The sequence below is a fragment of the Aquarana catesbeiana genome, linkage group LG05, assembly GCF_042186555.1.
Source record: "Aquarana catesbeiana isolate 2022-GZ linkage group LG05, ASM4218655v1, whole genome shotgun sequence".
NCBI classification, from domain to species: domain Eukaryota; kingdom Metazoa; phylum Chordata; class Amphibia; order Anura; family Ranidae; genus Aquarana; species Aquarana catesbeiana.
In genome coordinates, this window is record NC_133328.1 from 617,582,352 (window position 1) to 617,603,746 (window position 21,395).

Genomic DNA, 21,395 nt, shown 5'->3' on the forward strand with positions numbered 1-21,395 from the left:
AAAACAAAACAAAAAACTGCATATGGTTAGGAAGCAGATCTTTATACGATGATTGCTATACACTGACACTACGATGAAGCACCATCCCTTCCACTGACACCAACAAAGGGGCACTATTCCTCCAATAGACAGCAACAATGGGGGGCTATTCCTCCCATGGACACCAACAATGGGGGGGTCTATTCCTCCCATGGACACCAACAATGGGGGGTCTATTCCTCCCACTGATATCAGCAATGGGGCACTATCCCTCCCACTGACATCAACAATGGAGCAATATTTTCTCCGCTGACACTAACAATGGGGCACTATTCTGTCCACTGACAATAGGTCCAAAAAAGTCATTGGTAGGGGTGATGTCCATGTACTGATTATGGTGCCTTGACCATAATATTTAGGTGGGTGTCACAACAAAAATCAACAGTGCAACACAAGACAAGAAACCGCGGAAAAAGCAACACTAACTTAGGCTACCAAGTCATTTATTGAAAAAGGTATAAAAATGTATATAATTTAGTTACCAAAAATACATAAAACACTTGGGAACACAATTCCCCATCATCCTCCCATCCCTTCTCCTCCCAGCATTCCCCCACCGACCACCTAAGGCCAAAGAACCACCACGTGAACCTCCACCCAGAAAAGTCCTTCCTGGTGGAAAGAGGCAGAAAAACTGGTCTGTATGTAATCAGAAAAGCCGCCTCCAATAAACCAAGAGATAATTCACATGCATACGCACATCAAAGAATGTACACATATATTCAATACGCACAAAAGTGCTGTATAGTAATATACTGTGGTGATGATGGTGGGCTCATCCTTTTTTGTAGAAGTCCTCCTCATTTATACAAATATGCATATGTCCCCGGTACCTAATATCACTTGTAATGGGTATATGGCAACATGTCCAGGGACTAATATCAATATATGACTGATGGGAGCCCATGTTTAACTCTGTGGATATCAGTCCACTTTAAGCACAGTACACTCGCTAACCTGGTGGTATAGAAGGCGAGTTTTGGAACTAACTTTTTGGGACTGCCACATAGTTTATCTACTTTACTCTACTTTACTCTCATTAACACCCTCTCATGCAGTCCCCGTCAACTCTTTTCTACCTTTACCGCTCTACTTCATCCTCCATTAACTCCACCCACTAACTTACTCACTGCCCAGGAGATTGCTAATCACTTCAAAAATAAGATTGAGACAATTTGTCTCGAGACCTCTGCTTTACAGATCTCTCCCTCACTTTACACTCCTTGTCCTCCTGCACAATCAATACTTCCCTCTTTTAACCCAGCTACTATAGAGGAAGTCACTAAACTTTTTTCTAACGCCCCCCCTAACCTCCTGCCCCCTGGACCCTGTTCCTTCTCAAATACTACGGTCACCATCTGACTCTACCCTACACTCCTTAACTCATATCTTCTACCTCTCACTCTCTACTGGCATCTTCCCCAACCCTCTAAAACATGCGCTAGTCACTCCCATACCAAAAAAGGCCTCACTAGACCCCACCAATCTTAACAACCTAAGACCCATCTCTTTACTCCCTTTTGCCTCCAAACTCCTTGAACATTTAGTCTACAACCGACTGAGCGACCACCTCATTGAGAGTAACCTTTTTTGATCCCCTTCAGTCTGGATTTCGCCCACAGCACTCCACCGAAACTGCCCTCCTAAAACTCACAAACGACTTAATAACAGCCAAAAGCAACGGTCATTATTCCGTACTCTTACTCTTGGACCTTTCCGCTGCTTTTGATACAGTTAACCACCCCCTCCTCCTCAAAAAAACTCAATTTGCTTGGTCTCCGTGGCTGCACTCTCCATTGGTTCGAATCTTACCAATCTCATCGCACCTTCAGTGTCACTTACAACTCCACTTCCTCTTCTCCAACTCCTCTTACCCTTGGTGCCCCCCAAGGTTCTCTCCTTGGACCTCTACTATACACGTCCTGCCTGGGTCAGCTGATAACCTCCCATGGCTTTCGCTACCATTTATATGCTGATGATACCCAAATCTATCTCTCTGCCCCTCAGCTCACCCCATCAATCTCCTCACGCATCACTGATTTACTAACAGACATATCAGCCTGGATGAATTGAAAAAGGAATTATGTAATAGGGACTTTTAGGAATCCACTGCCTGGTAAGGCTGTGTGTTTCCATACCTAGGGACTTTGAATGAAATTATGGCCTGGTAAGGTCATACATTTCCATCCCATTAATATCTAAAGAGGGGAAGCAAAAAGGGAGTGGGACTTTAAATGAACTATATTGCAGCAAAAGAATATTCGGTGAGCAAAAGATCTTTCTGAATCTATTTAAAACTGAGCTCCTAATATTTCCTCCCCCACATGCCCCTTCCCCTGACTTCTCTGTCAAGATCAATGGCACATCTATCAGTCCATCCCCACATGCCAGGGTGCTAGGGGTAACTTTAGACTCTGAACTGTCCTTTCAGGCCCACATACAATCCCTGTCCAAATCATGCCGCCTTAGCCTCCGCAACATTTCTATAATATGCCCCTTTTTAACTAATGACACCACCAAGCTTCTAATTCACTCCCTGGTTATCTCTCGTCTCGACTACTGCAACTCCCTCCTCATTGGATTACCTTTACATAGACTATCCCCTCTTCAGTCCATAATGAATGTCGCTGCAAGACTCATCCACCTTACCAACCATTCAGTGTCCTACACCCCTCTCTGCCAATCCCTCCACTGGCTTCCACTCACCCAACGAATAAAATTCAAAGTACTAACAATAATTTACAAAGCCATCTATAACTCTGCCCCCCAGCTACATTACTAACCTAGTCCCAAAATACCAACCAAGCCGCTCTCTTCGGTCCTCCCTAGACCTCCTGCTCTCTAGCTCCCTTGTCACCTCCTCCCATATCCGCCTCCAGGATTTCTCCAGAGCTTCTCCCATCCTCTGGAACTCCCTACCTCAATCTGTCCGACTGTCCCCTAATCTATCCATCTTTAGACGATACCTGTAAACCCTTCTTTTTAAAGAAGCCTATCCTGCGTCTAACTAACACTGTTGTACTTCCACCATCAGTTCATCCACCACAGCTATTACCTTTTGTATCAATTGACCCTTCCTTTTAGATTGTAAGCTCTAACGAGCAGGGCCCTCTGATTCCTCTTGTACCAAATTGTAATGTAACTGTAATGTCTGCCCTCATGTTGTAAAGTGCTGTACAAACGGTTGGCGCTATACAAAACCTGTATAATAATAATTATGCCGCGTACATACGATCGGGATTTTGGTCGGAAAAAGATATGATGACTTTTCCGACAGGATTCCGCTCAAGCTTGCCTTGTATACACACGGTCACACAAAAGTTTGCTGAACTTTCGACTGCCAAGAACGCGGTGACGTATAACACTATGACGAGCTGAAAAAATTAGGTTAAATGCTTCCAAGCATGTGTCGAATTGTTTCCGAGCATGCATAGGAATTTTGCGCATCGGAATTGCTACAGATGATCGGATTTTTCGGATAGGAACTTTTTCCGACCGAAAAAATTGAGAACATGCTCTCAATCTTTTGCTGGCTGGAATTCAGCCAGCAAAAGTCCGATGGAGCATACACAGGGTCGCATTTTCCGACCAAAAGCTCTCTTCGGTCTTTTGCTGGCCAAATTTCCGATCGTGTGTAAGCGGCATAATAGTTAAAACAGGAAGTGAGAGGAAATCCCTACAAATTAAAGGAAAATTCCTTGGGGACCCCCAAGTCAGCAGATCTAGTGTCCCCAAATTAAGATTTCCCTTCTATTACTATTCTGGAGACAACCCAAAATTGGGGATTTTCTTTTACTTTCACTTTCAATGATAATGGTAAACAGGACAAATCGAGCGGGTGAAACTCCCTAACGGGGCACAGAGAGCAATACAAACTGACAGGTGTTCTTATTTTTTATTATTATTATTATACAGGATTTATATAGCACCAACAGTTTGCACAGCGCTTAACAAAATGAAGGCGGACATTACAGTTACATTACAATTTGGTACAGAAAACTTGTTTTTGGAGGGTAGGGATCACGCTGGACTGACTTGATTGGTCACTGGTTATAGACAGAAGGTCAAATGGGCAAGATAGGAAAAAGTTTCTTTCCAGCGTTTGATGCCCAGCTGTTGTGTAAAAATATTGGGCCCTGTTGTGGGCCTGGGGTGCTACCTCACGATGCGGCCAGATGGTCACTCCCATAGTGATCAGAGGAGGTGAGTGTAAAGGAGCACCCAAAATGCAAGAGTTGAAAAATAAACTGCTTTAATAAGGGTACAGGTGATAGAACAAAGCCAACGCGTTTCGGGGGACCAAGGACTCCCCCTTCTTCAGGGCTGCTGTTTAAATAAAGATCCTGTTAAGGTCTATCTGGGACCTGAACGTCGTGGAGGTCGGCCGTCAAGTTCAGCTTGAGAGGCAGCAATCTCGAGCAGAACTTGAAGGCCGGACCACCACGACGTTCAGGTCCCAGATAGATCTTAACAGGATCTTTATTTAAACAGCAGTTCTGAAGAAGGGGGAGTTCTTGGTCCCTCAAAACACGTTGGCTTTGTTCTATCACCTGTACCCTTATTAAAGCGGTTTCTTTTTCAACTCCTGGGCTCCTTTACACTCATCTCCTCGAATTTGGTACAGGAGGAATCAGACAGCCCTGCTCTTTAGACCTCTCCACTCTATCCAACACAAAAAAAAGTAGGTTATGTCTTTAGTTATACTTTAATAATAACATTCATTTCAGTGTTATATTGTGAGATACGGTGGGTCTGGCATCTGCTCACTCACCTATTCTAGGTATGACATTATTCTGGAGGTATAGGATTTTCAGCTCCTTGCACCATTTGTCCAGATGATCAATCTTCTCTAGATCTTGCTGGTGAAGAGAAAGTTCTTCCAAGGTGAAGATTTCACAGTTATTGTGCTCTGCTCGTCTCCTGATCAGATCTTCTGTGACTGCAAGACAAAGCGGCGATACAAAAAACACAAACCAGAGGGTATCTACTGCTTCATCGATGGTGAACACCTATATCATATGTAGAAACAGTACATTTCTAATAAAGTTATATGGAGCACAGATGAGGGAAGTTTAACAACTTGACCTCTGGGAGGTTTTACCCCCTTTATGACCAGTGCATTTTTTGCTATTCGGCATTGTGCTTCTTTAACTGGCAATTGCGTGGTCATGTAACACTGTATCCAAATGAAATTCATATAATTTTTTTTTCACGCAAATAGGAGCTTTCTTTTGGTGGTATTTGATCACCACTGGGTTTTTAATTTTTAGTATATAAACGAAAAAAAAACAGAAAATTTTGAAAACAAAATATACTTTCTACTTTCTGTTATAAAACATACCCAAGAAAATCTAAGTTTAGGCAAAAATGTATTCTGCTACATGTCGCAAGTACTGGCAGTGATCGGAGCTGATCCTGCATTTTTGGGGACACTATAATATTGGGGACACTAGTATAGTTCTGACAGTGACCAGGATACAGACTCAGACAGATGATATGCTAGTAATGGCGGTGATCAGCGACCTATGCCGCGTACACACGATTGGTCCTCTCGTCGGAAAAAGATATGACGGCTTTTCCGACGGGATTCCGCTCAAGTTTGCCTTGCATACACACGGTCACGCAAAAGTTTGCTGAACTTACGACCGTCAAGAACGCGGTGACGTACAACACTACGACGAGCCAAGAAAATGAAGTTCAAAGCTTCTGAGCATGCGTAGGAATTTTGCGCGTCGGAATTGCCACAGACGATCGCATTTTCGGATAGGAACTTTTTCCGACCGGAAAATTAAGATCATGCTCTCAACCTTTTGCTGGCTGGAATTCGGCCAGCAAAAGTCCAATGGAGCATACACGCGGTCGCATTTTCCAACGAAAAACTCTCACCAGTCTTTTGCGTGCCGAAATTCCGATCGTGTGTATGCGGCATTATAGTGTGATAGTGTGGTGGGCAATCAGGGACTGGCACTAACTGACTCTGACACTATCTGACGTCGCTAGTGATATTAATACAGTGATCAGTGATAATACTATACACTGTACTAATGGCACTGGCTTGGTGACAGGGGTGATCATGAGGGCAATCAAAGGATTAACCGTGTGCCTAAAAAGTGTATGTGTGCTGATTTTACTCACTTACAGACTGGCTGTTTTTTCTTCCTAATTTCAGTTCTGAATAGTGAGATCAGAGAGAAAAAAACAGCAAGATCTGTGCTGTGCCACAGCAATCAGCAGGTAAACAGCCAAAATCATTGGTTGCAAGACTGCTGGCGGACTCGCGCTGTGTCCAATCACAGGGCGAGAAGCAGGGGGTGCACGTGCCTGTAAACCTGGAAGTTCAGCGCAACGTATGGGTACGTTGTCCTGTCCAGGGGTGCCACCAGCCAGCAGTAAATTTACTAGTGGCCAGTCAGCAGGTGGATAATTTGTAAAAGGGGTTACAATGACTACCTTATGTAATCAGTCTACAGTCTTAGACCACCTCAGTGACATTACCAACAACTGGACGTCCCTCCAAAATTAATGAAAAGACGAGAAGAAAACTGGTCAGGGAGGCTGCCAAGAGGCCTACAGTAACATTAAAGGAGCTGCATGAATATCTGGCAAGTACTGGCTGTGTGGTACATGTGACAACAATCTCCCGTATTCTTCATATGTCTGGGCTATGGGGTGGAGTGGCAAGGCGGAAGGCTTTTCTTACGAAGAAAAACATCTAAGCTTGGCTAAATTTTGCAAAAACACATCTGAAGTCTCCCATAAGAATGTGGGAAAATGTGTTATGGTCTAATGAAACCAAGGTGGAACTTTTTGGCCATAATTCCAAAAGATATGTTTGGCCCAAAAACAACACTGCACATCACCAAAAGAACACCATACCCACCGTGAAGTATGGTGGTGGCAGCCAGGGCCGGATTTGCCACAAGGCCACCGAGGCCAGGCCTCGGGGCGGCAGTGGTGCAGGGGCGGCGCCGCTCCTGCGGTGACTTCGCGGCCGCCCCCCCCTTCAGGCTGCCCGTTAAAGTCGATTAAGGGCACCGGTGCCCTTAGAAATGATGGCCGCGAGCCGCCCACTACTGCGCATGCGCCGTTCCGAAGCCGGCCGGGCTCGGGAAAGCTCGTATGCGCTCGGCTGGGCGGCGCATGCGCAGTAGCGTGATTGCGCTGCCCGGCGCCATTTTTGAAAAGATCGACGAGTAATGTCAGCGGTGCGGCGGCGGGGGGAGAGAGATGACAACTCTCATTGCCCGCACCGCTGATCCACCCTCCTCCATCTGGTGGCAGCCAGGCAGCATGGCAAGTGACATCAACATGTGGTGGCTGCCGGGCAGCGTGGCAAGTGACATCTCCATCTGGTGGCAGCGTGGCAAGTGACATCTCCATCTGGTGGCAAGTGACATCTCCATCTGGTGGCAGCGTGGCAAGTGACATCTCCATCTGGTGGCAGTGTGGCAAGTGACATCTCCATCTGGTGGCAGCGTGGCAAGTGACATCTCCATCTGGTGGCAGCGTGGCAAGTGACATCTCCATCTGGTGGCAGGCAGTGTGGCAAGTGACATCTCCATCTGTGGCAGTGTGGCAAGTGACAGCTCCATCTGGTGGCAGCGTGGCTAGTGACATCTCCATCTGGTGGCAGGCAGGCAGTGTGGCAAGTGACATCTCCATCTGGTGGCAGTATGGCAAGTGACATCTCCATCTGGTGGCAGTGTGGCAAGTGACATCTCCATCTGGTGGCAGTATGGCAAGTGACATCTCCATCTGGTGGCAGTGTGGCAAGTGACATCTCCATCTGTGGCAGTGTGGCAAGTGACATCTCCATCTGGTGGCAGCGTGGCAAGTGACATCTCCATCTGGTGGCAGGCAGGCAGTGTGGCAAGTGACATCTCCATCTGGTGGCAGTATGGCAAGTGACATCTCCATCTGGTGGCAGTGTGGCAAGTGACATCTTCATCTGGTGGCAGGCAGGCAGTGTGACAAGTGACATCTCCATCTGGTGGCAGTGTGGCAAGTGACATCTCCATCTGGTGGCAGCGTGGCAAGTGACATCTCCATCTGGTGGCAGGCATAGTGGCAAGTGACACGCTCAGGGCTCCCGATGATTCTGCATTATGGTGAGTTGAACTATTTCATTTTACATTACAATGTAAAGATAGAAGTAATGTGTTTCAATCATCCTGACACCATAACAACCATGGTGCTGGGGATGATTGAAGCACTAACACCAGCCATTGCCCTGAAAAATTGCCCTGAAAAATTGCCCGCAAAAAATCCTTACCCCTCGCGCGCTTACCCTGAAGTATTTTTAGTCTGTACAATCAAAGTCAGTTATTTTCAGTGTTCTTGTGTATGGAGATATGTTTTTAACTGATCTATTGTAGAAGTCATCGATAAAGGACAAGACTGGTGGTGTGTGTGTGTGTGTGGGGGGGGGGGGGGCAGCATTGAAGGACCCGGCCTTGGGGCGGCAAAGGGAGTAAATCCGGGCCTGGTGGCAGCATCATGCTTTGGGGCTGTTTTTCTTCAACTGGAACAGGGGCCTTAGTCGAGGTAGAGGGAATTATCAACAGTTCCAAATACCAGTCAATATTGGCACAAAACCTTCAGGCTTCTGCCAGAAAGCTAAACATGAAGAGGAACTTCATCTTTCAGCATGATAACGACCAAAAGCATACATCCAAATCAACAAAGGAATGGCTTCACCAGAGGAAGAATAACGTTTTGGAATGGCCCAGCCAGAGCCCAGACCTGAATCACATTGAAAATCTGTGGGGTGATCTAAAGAGAGCTGTGCACAGGAGATGCCCTCACAATCCGACGATTAGGAGTGTTTTTGCAAAAAAGAGTGGGCAAATATTGCCAAGTCAAGATGTGCCATACCCAAAAAGGCTGAGTGTTTAATAAAATCAAAAGGTGCTTCAACAAAGTATTAGTTTAAGGGTGTGCACACTAATGCAACCATATTATTCTAGTTTTATATGTTTACTTCCCTCCACCTAAAAGATTTCAGTTTGTTGTTCAACTGAGTTGTACAGTTTATAGGTCACATTAAAGGTGGAAAAGGTTCTGAAATTATTTATCTTTGTCTCATTTTTTTTACATCACAGAAACCTGACATTTTAACAGGGGTGTGTAGACTTTTTATAACCACTGTACCCCCTTACAGATAGCTAAAAAGATCATTGGTGTCAGAGGGAAGTTATCAGAGAGGTAGAAATTGCTCATTACTTAAGGAACCGCTAGCAACCTCTGGAGGAACCCTAGAGTTCCATGTAACCCTGGATGAGAAATTCTGATGTAGTGGAATAATACAATGTAGAAAGTCAGACAGAGAAAATGCTTTCTTGATTTAATTCACCTCAGCTTGTAGATGAGTTTTTGTTCTTCAGTCATTTAAGTGGTGCAGTTTGCCTCATTCTTTGTTTGTTTGCTGAGGAGGTGATTGGGGTGCTGGGAAGATGAGTTGGGTGACCCTTGGGTGCTCAGAAAGTGACCAGGGTGCCTTGGGAGGTTAAGAGATGACCAAGAAAACTCAGAAGGTGACCAGGATGCCTGATGAAGTGACCAGAGTGCCTCACAAAAGGAGGCTGCTGAGAAGATAATCAGGGTGTCCCCGGGGGGGTGGGGGGTGTATATGGCATCTTGAGAGGTGACCAGGGAGTCTCTGGAGGTGAGCAAGGTGCTGAGAAGTTGACCAGGGTGCCCTTTGGTGTCTCCAGGGTGCTTTGGGGAGATGACCAAGATGCCTAAGGTAGTGACCAGAGTGCCTCACAATATGACACTGCTGGGAAGAAGATCAGGGTGTCTGTGGGGGGTGTTCAGGGCTACTCGGGAGGTGACCAGGCTACTAAGATGACTCCTGGAGGTGATCAGGGTGCCTCGGGAGGTTAAGAGGTGACCAAGACAACTCGGAAAAGTGACCAGGATGCCTGAGGAAGTGACCAGAGTGCCTCACAAAAGGAGGCTGCTGAGAAGATGATCAGGGTGTCCCTGGGGGGGTATATAGGGCATCTTGGGAGGTGACCAGGGAGTCTCTGAAGGTAAGCAGGGTGGTGAGAAGTTGACCAGGATGCCCTTTGGTGTCTCCAGGGTCCTTTGGAAGATGACCAAGATGCCTGACCAGAGTGCCTCACAATATGATGCTGCTGTGAAGATGAGTAGGGTGTCCCTGGGGGGGTGTTCGGGGCATCTCGGGAGGTGACCAGGCTACTAAGAAGATGATCGGGGTACTCCTGGAGGTGATCAGGGTGCCTCGGGAGGTAATTAGGATGCGGAGGAGGTGATCAGGGTGCTGGGAAGATGAGTTGGGTGACCCCTGGGTGCTCAGAAAGCGACCAGGGTGCCAAGAAGATGACTAGAGCGCCCCCCGGTGGTGTTCAAGGTGCTCAGGAGGTGCTCGGGGTGTGTGAGAGGTGACGAGGGTGTCCCAGGAGGTGTCCAGGGTATTTAGAAGGTGACAGGGGTGTAAATGATGGTGTCAGGTACTGTAGTCCCAGAATCCATGACAACCCCCTGTAATGTTGTGGGGGAGGGGGTGTTATCTCCGTACACACACCCCCCCCATACACATAACAATGATATCTAATAGAAATACTCACTGAACACCATGGCGGCGGATCCCGGCTCATCCAGCTGCGATAAGACACAAGACTATCACTTCAGGACGCGGCTCCGGTCACCATGACAACCAGCCGACTACGGCGGAGAGAATGGACAAACTTCTCCAGTCAGGACAGAGAAGCCGCGATGTGTTCCCAGACTGACCGCCAGAGGGCGCCGGACAGGACTACATCCGGGTACCTTCCATATCTAATCCACCTGATAAGAAGAGAAGATCAGAATGAAATGATCCATGTCTAATGCAGACATTTTCATACTTCCAGCCTGTGTTTGTCATCCTTCACCTGGCACTGTGAGGCTCCATTCACACCTATGCAGGTACGATGGAGAGCGCGCAAGTCTTTTTTTTTATTTTATTTTGTTTATTTTTTTTTTTTTTTTGTTTTTTTTATTTTTTTTTTGTTTATTTTGTTTTATTGTACTTAGAGCAGCTTATTCACTTCAATGGGCTGCCCTAGGTGCAAAAATTGCACAAAAGAAATACATGACCCTTTTTTTTAACCACTTAAGGACCGAGCCTCTTTCTGAGATTTGGGGTTTAGAAGTTAAAAACAATTTATTTTTTTGCTAGAAAATTACTTAGAACCCCCAAACATTATACATTTTTTTTCTAACACCCTAGAGAATAAAATGGCGGTCGTTGCAATACTTTCTGTCACACCGTATTTGCGCAGCGGTCTTACAAGCGCACTTTTTTTTTTTTAGAAAAAAATTACACTTTTTTGAATTAAAATAAAGTTAGTCCAATTTTTTTTTTATATTGTGAAAGATAATGTTACGCCGAGTAAATTGATACCCAACATGTCACGCTTCAGAATTGCGCCCGATCGTGGAATGGCGACAAACTTTTACCCTTAAAAATCTCCATAGGCCATCCATTAAAAAATTCTACAGGTTGCATGTTTTGTGTTACAGAGGAGGTCTAGGGCTAGAATTATTGCTCTCACTCTACCGATCGCGGCGATACCTCACATGTGTGGTTTGAACACCGTTTTCATATGCGGGCGCTACTCACATATGCGTTCGCTTCTGCATGCGAGCTCGGCGGGACGGGGTGCGTTTAACATTTTTTTTTTTTTCTTATTTATTTTAGTTTTTATTTTTACACTGTTCTTTTTTTTTTTTTAATTGTCGCTTTTATTCCTATTACAAGAAATGTAAACATGGCCCTTTAAGAGCTATGGGCGGAAGTGAGGTTTTGACGTGTTTTCACGCGCTCCCGCCCTGCAATGTTATGGAGACGGGTGGGGGCCATCTTCCCCTCACTCAGCTCCATACCCAGCAAGGGACAATATCCCATCGCCTCTGACGCTGCCGATGGCTCCGGTAAGCAGCAGAGGGCACCAGAGCGCGCCGATAAAAGTGATCTCACGGCGAATCCGCCACAGAGACCACTATTTTTGGAAACCGGACCGCCGGCCGAAAAAGAAGATACCGGGGTTATGGCAGCTAGCTGCTGCCATAACAATGATATTCCTCTTCAAACTTAGGAGGTATATCGGCGTGCGGCGGTCCGGAAGTGGTAAAAATCGCGCCGTACCTAAATGCGATGTGTGTTTTGGCACACGTGTGTAGCGCCCTCCTCTGGTTAGGCTGCTAGGTAAAATGTAGTTCTTGGCTCCATTGTACTAACTCTGATCTATACAATTGTATAGAAAATGCACCTCCCAACTTTTTGAGATGGGAACCAGGGACACCTATAAGCAAACGTTTGTAAGCATAGGACACGCCCTCCCCTTGCCACGCCCCCTTAAAGGAGAATGATACAAAAAAAAAAATTAGTTAAACCCACAAGTGGTTTTTTTTTTTTTTACCACTACTATTCCTTTATATTGGCTTTTGAAATTTACAAATGTAGCAATTTAGAAATCAGATGAAAGGTTTAGTGCTGGGAAACACTTTTTGAAAAATAAAAAGTGCATTTTATATACAACTATATAGATCAGACCAAAATGAGGGACAAATGAGGAGGAATGAGGGACAGAGGGACATTGCTCCACATCAGGGACAGTCCCTCGAAATCAGGGACAGTTAAGATCTATGCTCTTTATCTATCAAAAAGTGTTTTTCAGCGCAATTTCTAAATTGCTGAATTTGTACATTTCAAAAGCCAATATAAAGGAATAGTAGTGGTAACCAAACATATTTTTTTTGTATAATTCTCCATTAACCGGTTCCCAACCAGCTCATGTCTTTTTACGTGGGGCAGAATGGCACCCCTGCGCAAATTCCCATATATATATATATATATATATATATATATATATATATATATATATATATATATATATATATATATATATATATATATATATATATATACACGGGGTTCCCATTAAGAGCCACCAGAGGGCGGGGGACCCCGATGCCCGTGGCCGGCGGTTGCGATCGCTGCCGGCCAGGAGCGCCGATCGCGTTAACCACTTCAGCTCCAGAAGATTTAACCCCCCCCCCCTTCCTGACTAGGCCATTTTTTTTGTGATACGGCACTGCGTTGCTTTAACTGACACTTGTGCGGTCCTGCGACCCAAATAAAATTAATTTCCTTTTTTTCCCACAAATAGAGATTTATTTTGGTGGTATTTGATCACCTCTGCCGGTTTTTATTTTTTGCGCTATAAACAAAAAAAAAGAGCGTCAATTTTGAAAAAAAAAAAAAACAATATTTTTTTACTTTCTGCTATAAAACACATCCAATAAAAAATGTAAAAATTCAAATGTATTCATCCATTTAGGCCAATATGTATTCTGCTCCATATTTTTGGTAAAGAAAATCCCAATAAGCGTATATTGATTGGTTTGCGCAAAAGTTATAGCGTCTACAAACTATGTGATAGGTTTATGCAACTAAACTTGCACAGTCTATGTGCCTTTAGGAAATCAATCCCCCTAGTGGATGGCTATGTAGAAAAGGGCCCTTGGTTTTTGCTGGACAGGACACTATCTGCATGGAGTTTGCATGTTTTCCCTGTGTTTGCGTTGATTTTCTTCCACACTCCAAAGACATGCTGGTAGGTTAATTGGCATTAATATGAGGGTTTAAAAATCCTATTAGAAGACCCTGGTAACCAGTGGTGGCCCTTCCATAAGGAGCGCAGGGATGGTGCCCCCCTAATCCAATGCGCCAGGCCCCTAATCTACATGCAGGGCGCCGAACGCATGGATTTCAATGGGTTGTTTTTTTTTTTTTTAAGCCCATGATTAGGCTTAAAAAAAACAGTGGTGTAGTGGGTAGCACTTTCACCTCGCAGCGAAAAAAAAGGGTCGAAAGGGTCGCTGGTTCGAATCCCAACCACCACACCACCTGCCTGGAGTTTGCATGTTCTCCCTGTGCCTGCGTGGGTTTCCTCCGGGTACTCCAGTTTCCTCCCACGCTCCAAAGACATGCTAGTAGGTTAGTTGGATCCTGTCTAAATTGTCCCTAGTGTGTGCGTTAGGGACCTTAGATTGTAAGCTCTTTGAGGGTAGGGACTGATGTGAATGTACAATGTATAAATAAAGCACTGCATAAATTGACGGCGCTATATAATTACCTTAAATAATGATTAGAGCCACTGCTGGTAACACTCTTGTTAAAGTTTTTGTAAACCCCTTTTTAGAACTTGTACCTATAGGTAAGCCTATAATAATAATAATAATAAGGCTTACCTATAGGTACTGTAAATATCTCCTAAACGTGCACCGTTTTGGAGATGATTACCTTGTAGTGCAGTGATGATGTAATCGGCGCATGCGCTGTGAAGAAACAGCCCTCCGAGCCGTTTCTTAGCGAGTGAGTGCCGAGACTGGCGGCTGCGGGGGAGTGACCTCCCCCGGAAGGAAGAGGAGCAAAGATGGATGCGGCCACCAGCGGGGGACAGCGCAGGCTTCGTTTGCAGGTAAGTGGCACATAATGGGTCAGTATGCGATGCATACTGGCCCATTATGCTATTACTTTTCAGGGTTTGCAGGGAACAAAAGAGGAAGTAAAGCCCATCTGCATTTACTTCCTCTTTAACCACTTGCCGACTGCCGCACACCGATATATGTCGACACAATGGCAGCGGTGGGCAAATGGGCGTACCTGTACATCCCCTTTAAGAGACGGGGCTAGCAGACGCGCACACCGCGTACAGCGTGACCATGTCTGCAGGACCGGCGGACTCGATGTCCGCCGATCTCCCGGCAATCGTGTCACGGAGCCGCAGAACGGTGAAGTGCCTATGTAAACAAGCCATTTTCTCGCTCTGCCTAGTGACATGACAGAGATCAGCGCTCCCTGTCATTGGGATCAGTAATCGCTGTCATGTGAGTTGAAGCCCATCCCCCCCACAGTTAGAATCACTCCCTAGGACACACTTAACCCCTTCATTGCCCCCTAGTGGTTAACCCCTTCCCTACCAGTGTCATTTACACAGTAATCAATGCATTTTTCTAGCGCTGTATAAATGACAATGGTCCCAAAATAGTGTCAAAAGTGTCCGATGTGTCCGCCATAATGTCGCAGTCACGATAAAAATCGCAGATCGCCACCATTACTAATAAAAAAAAATATATAATAATAAATATGCCATAAAACTATCCCCCATTTTGTAGACCCTATAACTTTTGCACAAACCAATCAATAAAGGCTTATTGTGTTTATTTTTTACCAAAAATATGTAGAAGAATACGTATCGGCCTAAACTGAGGAAAAAAATCGTTTTTTTTTTAAGAAATTTTTGGGGGATATTTATTATGGTAAAAAATATTGTTTTTTTCAAAATTGTCGCTCTTTTTTTGTTTATAGCGCAAAAAATAAAAACCGCAGAGGTGATCAAATACCACCAAAAGAAAGCTCTATTTGTGGGGAAAAAAAGACGTCAATTTTGTTTGGGTGCAACGTCGCACGACCGCGCAAGTGTCGGTTAATCTCAAAAAGTGCTCTGGTCAGGAAGGGGGTAAAATCTTCCAGGGCTGAAGCGGTTAAGGACTAATGCCGCTCATTTCTGGCACATATCCGCAGAAAAAACAGTTCCAAGTTTAAAAGTGCACTAAAAAGTTATCATCAATTCTTTATGCTTAGCTGCAGGCTGGATAGGTGGGAATCATTTGCCTAAATTGTGTAAAAAGGTGTCCCTTTGTCTCATCTCAGAAGGATGATGGGTATGCTGAGAGTAATAGAGTGTACACACGGTCGGACTTTTCGGCTACAAAAGTCCGACAGCCCATCCGACAAACTTTCGACGGACTTTTGGCGGACTTGCGGCGGACTTGCTTACATACGATCACACAAAAGTCCGACGGATTCGTACGTGATGACGTACACCGGACTAAAATAAGGAAGTTGATAGCTAGTAGCCAATAGCTGCCCTAGCGTCGGTTTTTGTCCGTCGGACTAGCATACAGACGAGCGGATTTCTGGGTCCGGCGTAGTTACGATGTAAAGATTTGAAGCATGTTCCAAATCTAAAGTCTGTCAGATTTGCGGCTGGAAAAGTCCGCTGAAAGTCCGGGGAAGCCCACACACGATTGGATTGTCCGCCGGATTTGGTCCGTCGGCGTCCGTCGGACTTTTGTAGCCGAAAAGTCCGACCGTGTGTACGCCCCATTAGGATTCGGAACTCCTGTACTGATAAAATTCACTCTATTGTGATAAGAAGCTGTTTTAAAATTCAGTGTAAAAGAATCAGAAATGAAGACACATCACCCTGTAACTAAATGTCTTTAATCAGTTTATTTAAAAGTGCAATCATTTCTTAAGTGACAATTTATAAATCCATTCCAAAATATTGCAATTTGACAACAATGTTACCTTAATTATATTATTGCTTCCTTATATACAGTACAACTTCTTAAAATAATAAAATAAAAATTATATATATTTATACATTTAAATTGGTACCATGTTTTATTGTAAAAGTACTCTACCTAAATTAAGGAGAATATGAAATGCTATCTTCAGCAGTTCTATTTTTTTTACAGGTTCCTTTAATTTTAAAAGAGAGTTCCATGGAAAACAAATGTTAAATAGACTCTGTAATAATATTAAAAAGTAATAAGAGCAGTCTGATTTCCTTGCATGTCCATTAATATTAAATTAATATAAATTGATCTGTGATCTCTGAGCTGTTTCACCCTAATGCCGTGCACACACGAGCGTTTTTTCCGTCGGAATAAACTCTGAAGGTTTCTCAGACGGAATTCCGCTCAAGCGGTCTTGCCTACACACGGTCACACCAAAGTCCGACCGTCCAGAACGCGGTGACGTACAACACGTACGACGGGACTAGAAAAAGGAAGTTCAATAGCCAGTAGCCAATAGCTTCTGTCTCGTACTTGCTTCAGAGCATGCGTCGTTTTTGGTATGTCGGAACAGCATACAGACGATCGGTTTTCCCGAAAGGAATTGGTTCCATCGGAAAAATTTAGAACATGTTCTATTTCTAGGTCCGTCAGAATTTTCGACAGATGAACTGAACGGAACGCCCGTGTGAAAGGCCCCTTAGGCCTGATTCACACCTATGCAGGTTGCAGTTTGCATATGCCAGATGCATTTTATGTTTTTCAATGCATTTTTTTTTAGGCTCGATTCACACTAATGTGTTTTCTGATGCATTTTGCAGAAATGCATGGGAATTTTTTAACATGGGTTCCTATGGAACATGTTCACATTGGAAAGGGCCGGGGACTTTTTTTTTCATGCAAAATGCAGTGTTTTGCATGTAATAGAATTCAATGGACCCGCATCCAAAACGCAAGTACCGCGTTTTTGCTGCGATTTGCGTTTTTTTTAAATTTCTTTTTTTTTTTTTTTTTTTTTTTTTTTTACACTGTATATAGCTGGTTGCTAAGCAACCACAGTGTACAAAAAAAACTGCTCAAAAGCAACATGCATAGATGTGAATCGAGCCTTAGGCTCCATTCACACTAGCACGTTTTTTGATGCATTTTGCATTTTGCACAAATGCATGGGAATTTTTTAACATGGGTTCCTATGGAACATGTTCACATTAATGCCTTTTTGTACCTCTGCGTTTTTGGAAAGGGTCAGGGACTTTTTTCATGCAAAATGCAGCGTTTTGCATGTAATAGCATTCAATGGACCAGCATCAAAAACGCAAGTGCAGCGTTTTTGCAGCGTTTTTGATGCGTTTTGCATTTTTGGCTTTTTTTTTATTAGACTGTATACAGTCAAAAAAAACTGTAACAAACTGCAAAACGCGGCAAAAACGCTGCTCAAAAACATTGCAAGCATCACAAAAAAAACTCCAAAAACGGTCAAAAGCAACATGCATAGATGTGAATCGAGCCTTAGATCCATTGAAGTCTATGGAACCAAAAACCAGAAAAGCGTCCCTGGTCCTTTCCCTAAAATGCACAGATGTGAACGTGACCCATAGGCAACCATGTTAAATGGACCATAGTGTGTTTCTGCAAAACTGAAAATGCACTAAAAAATGCATAGGTGTGAACCAGGCCTTATTGTTCAATCTGAACCTTGTGTATCATGTAGGACTCCATACCAATCTGAACGAATAAATGTTGCTTAAATCCCAACTCTGGGCTTCCAGCATAATTCATCTCACTTCCACTCCTTGTGGTCCCACAATTGAAGTATTTATTTTTTTATATCTTAATATTGACCTTTTCTGGAGTCTCCAGGCTGGTCACACAATTCTATTGGTAGGGTCTTTGCACATTATCTGCGCTCATGTGAGGTCCCACTCTTCCTGTTGTGTTTAATTTTTATCACAGAGAATGTAATAGGAGAAACTAGAACACACTTAGCCAAGTGGGAACATCCAAAACTCCCGGGTGGACAATAACAGAGTTGGGAAATATGACAGGGAGATCTCACTGTTGGAGTACCCAAGGTATATAACAAGCCAGGTGCTGACTTGGCCCACCAGGCTCCACCTACAATAAAAATACTTAATTTGGGTGAAATGACCCTGACCCTGAACAGGCAACAATACAGACTTTGTCCATCCCATTGTTTCCCTTTATATTTACCAATGTAATGGGATAGGGAAGGCTAACCCTTTATATACAGAGAACCCAACACAGTAAATAAATGCCCATAGTGGGCCACAGTGGGTTTATTTAGAAAAAATGAAGTAGCAGGAAAACTGTACGATTGTCTATCACAACCAATAATAGTTGCACCTTCCTTGTCTAATAGATATCAAAGGAAGAAACGTTGTTTCAGGTATAACATATTAAAATCAACCAACACGCATCTCTTTATAAACTTGAAATTTTTTTATTACAAATTGTTAAAATCACAACAAGATGGTAATGGAATTATTACGTTGCATAATATCAAGGTCTAAACTGCCATCTCCTTATTTATACTCCTAAACAATATCACAATTTTGAGCATTTAGCTGCTACATCCGTTTTATCAGATACTGTCCAAATCATCAGATCAGCGTGTATGATGGGAAATCAAACTCTCTACACATTTCTTTGAGCAACAGTCTACTTCTTTAGGTGATATCCACCTTCTCATTTCCTGATACAGTAGGCTGTTTGTTTAAGAAACCAAAATCAAACTCTCTAAGCGTTTCTTAGACCAACTGTCTACTTCTTCAGGAGATATCATATACGGCACCTTCTGATGAAGTAGACCATTGACCTAAGAAATCAAACTCTTTAAGTGTTTTTTGGACCAACTGTCATCTTCAGAAGATATAATTCACCTCCTCTCCTGATGAAGTAGACCGTTGGTCTAAGAAATCAAAATCAATTTCTACATATATCTTAGACCAACTGTCTACTTTTTCAGGAGAGATCAACCTCCTCATGGCCTGATGAAGTAGGTTGAAGAAATCAAAATCAAACTCTCTAAGGCCCCTTTCACACTGGGGCGGTAGGGGGCGTCGGCGGTAAAACAGCGCTATTTTTAGCGCTGTTTTACCGCTGTATTCGGCCGCTAGCGGTGCGGTTTTAACCCCCCGCTGGCGGCCGAAAAAGGGTTAAAACTACTCGTACAGCGCAGCTATAGCCGCGGTATAGCTGCGCTGTCCCATTGATTTCACCGCCCCAAAGATGCGGCTCGCAGGAGATTTTTTCTTCTCCTGCCAGCGCACTGCTTCAGTGTGAAAGCCCTCGGGCTTTCACACTGAACAAACAGCGGAGGCTGTTTAGGGGCGGTTTGCAGGCGGTATTTTTAGCGCAATAACGCCTGCAAACCACCCCAGTGTGAAAGGGGCCTAAGCACTTTTTTGCCAGCTGTTTACTTCTTCAGGAGATATCAACCTCCTCATCTTCTGATGAAGTAGACAGTTAGCCTAAGAAATCAAAATCAAACTGTACACATTTCTTAGACCAACTGTCTACGTCTTCAGGAGATATTAACCTCCTCTCTCCTGATGAAGTAGATCGTTCGGCTAAGAAATCAAAATCTATCTCTCTAAGCGTTTTTTAGAACAACTGCTTACTTCTTCAGGAGCTATCATTCGCCTCATCTCCGGATAAAGTAGACTGTTGGCCTAAGAAATCAAAAGCAAACTCTACACATTTCTAAAAGCCCTTGCACACTGGGGCGGGGGGCGGCGTCGGCGGTAAAACGCCGCTATTATTAGCGGCGTTTTACCGTCGGTATGCGGCCGCTAGCGGGGCGGTTTTACCCCCCGCTAGCGGCCGAGAAAGGGTTAAATACCACCGCAAAGCGCCTCTGCAGAGGCGCATTGCCGGCGGTATAGCCGCGCCGTCCCATTGATTTCAATGGGCAGGAGCGGTAAAGGAGCGGTATACACACCGCTCCTTCACCGCTCCGAAGATGCTGCTGGCAGGACTTTTTTTACCATCCTGCCAGCGCATCGCTCCAGTGTGCAAGCCCTCGGGGCTTTCACACTGGGATGACAGCAGCGGCACTTTCGGGGCGGTTTGCAGGCGCTATTATTAGAGCAATAGCGCCTGCAAACCGCCCCAGTATGCAAGGGCTCTTAGACAAACTGTGTACTCTTTCAGGAGATATCAACCGTCTCATCTCCTGAAGAAGTAGACTGTTGGCCTAATTAATGAAAATCAATTATCTACACATTTCGTAGAGCAACAGCCTACTTCTTCATCACATGTCAAACTCCTTATTTCTGGAAAATGTAGACCACTTGTATAAGGAACCAAAATCACACTCTCTAGGCATTTTGTAGACCAACAGTCTACTTCTTCAAAAGATAACCTCCTTATCTCCTGATAAAGTAGACTGTTGGTATAAGAAATGCCTAGAGACCAAGGTATTTCTTCAGGAGATGAGGAGCTTTATACCCCCTAAAAAAGTTGTCAGTTGCGTTGTTCAGAGAAATGCATTGAGAGTTTGACTTCCCATCATACATGCCTACTAGTATTGTACAGATGGGTATAAATCAGGAGGTGGCAGTTGATAATATGCAATGTAAAACTCTATTACCATCTAGTTGTAGTTGTAATTATTTTTTTGTATTACAAATCGTGCAAATGATTTTTAAAGAGATGTGTGCTGGCTGATTTAATATAAAGTACCTGAAAAGTCCTATTTTGCTCTTTGGATATTTATTATAGGGTACTCTTTGGGATGATGGTATGATAAAATAATTCCTCACATGCTGCATTGTCTATCTTTTAGAACCTTCCTTGTCCAGGTTACACAGGAATATACATTCTGGTTGGAAATGCAGCATCACCATTCTAGTTTGTGCCATTTTCAACACATAAAGGCCTTACATGGTAAAAGGTTTGTATTGCCCAGAACACCTGAGCTGTCTATAGAGGTAATACAAAATCTATCCTTAAAAACA

At 44.1% G+C, this 21,395-nt stretch overlaps 1 protein-coding gene across 1 annotated transcript in view; it reads right to left on the minus strand.

Annotated features, from left to right (window-relative positions):
* The window catches only part of DNAAF11 (dynein axonemal assembly factor 11), a 151,224-nt gene extending 139,881 nt beyond the window's left edge, over positions 1-11,343 (minus strand). Inside the window, 2 exon segments of the mRNA XM_073632267.1 lie at positions 4,811-4,978; positions 10,632-11,343. Coding sequence (XP_073488368.1) covers positions 4,811-4,978; positions 10,632-10,641 — 178 coding nt within the window. The 5' untranslated portion in view covers positions 10,642-11,343.
* Between the last annotated feature and the right edge of the window lie 10,052 nt (positions 11,344-21,395).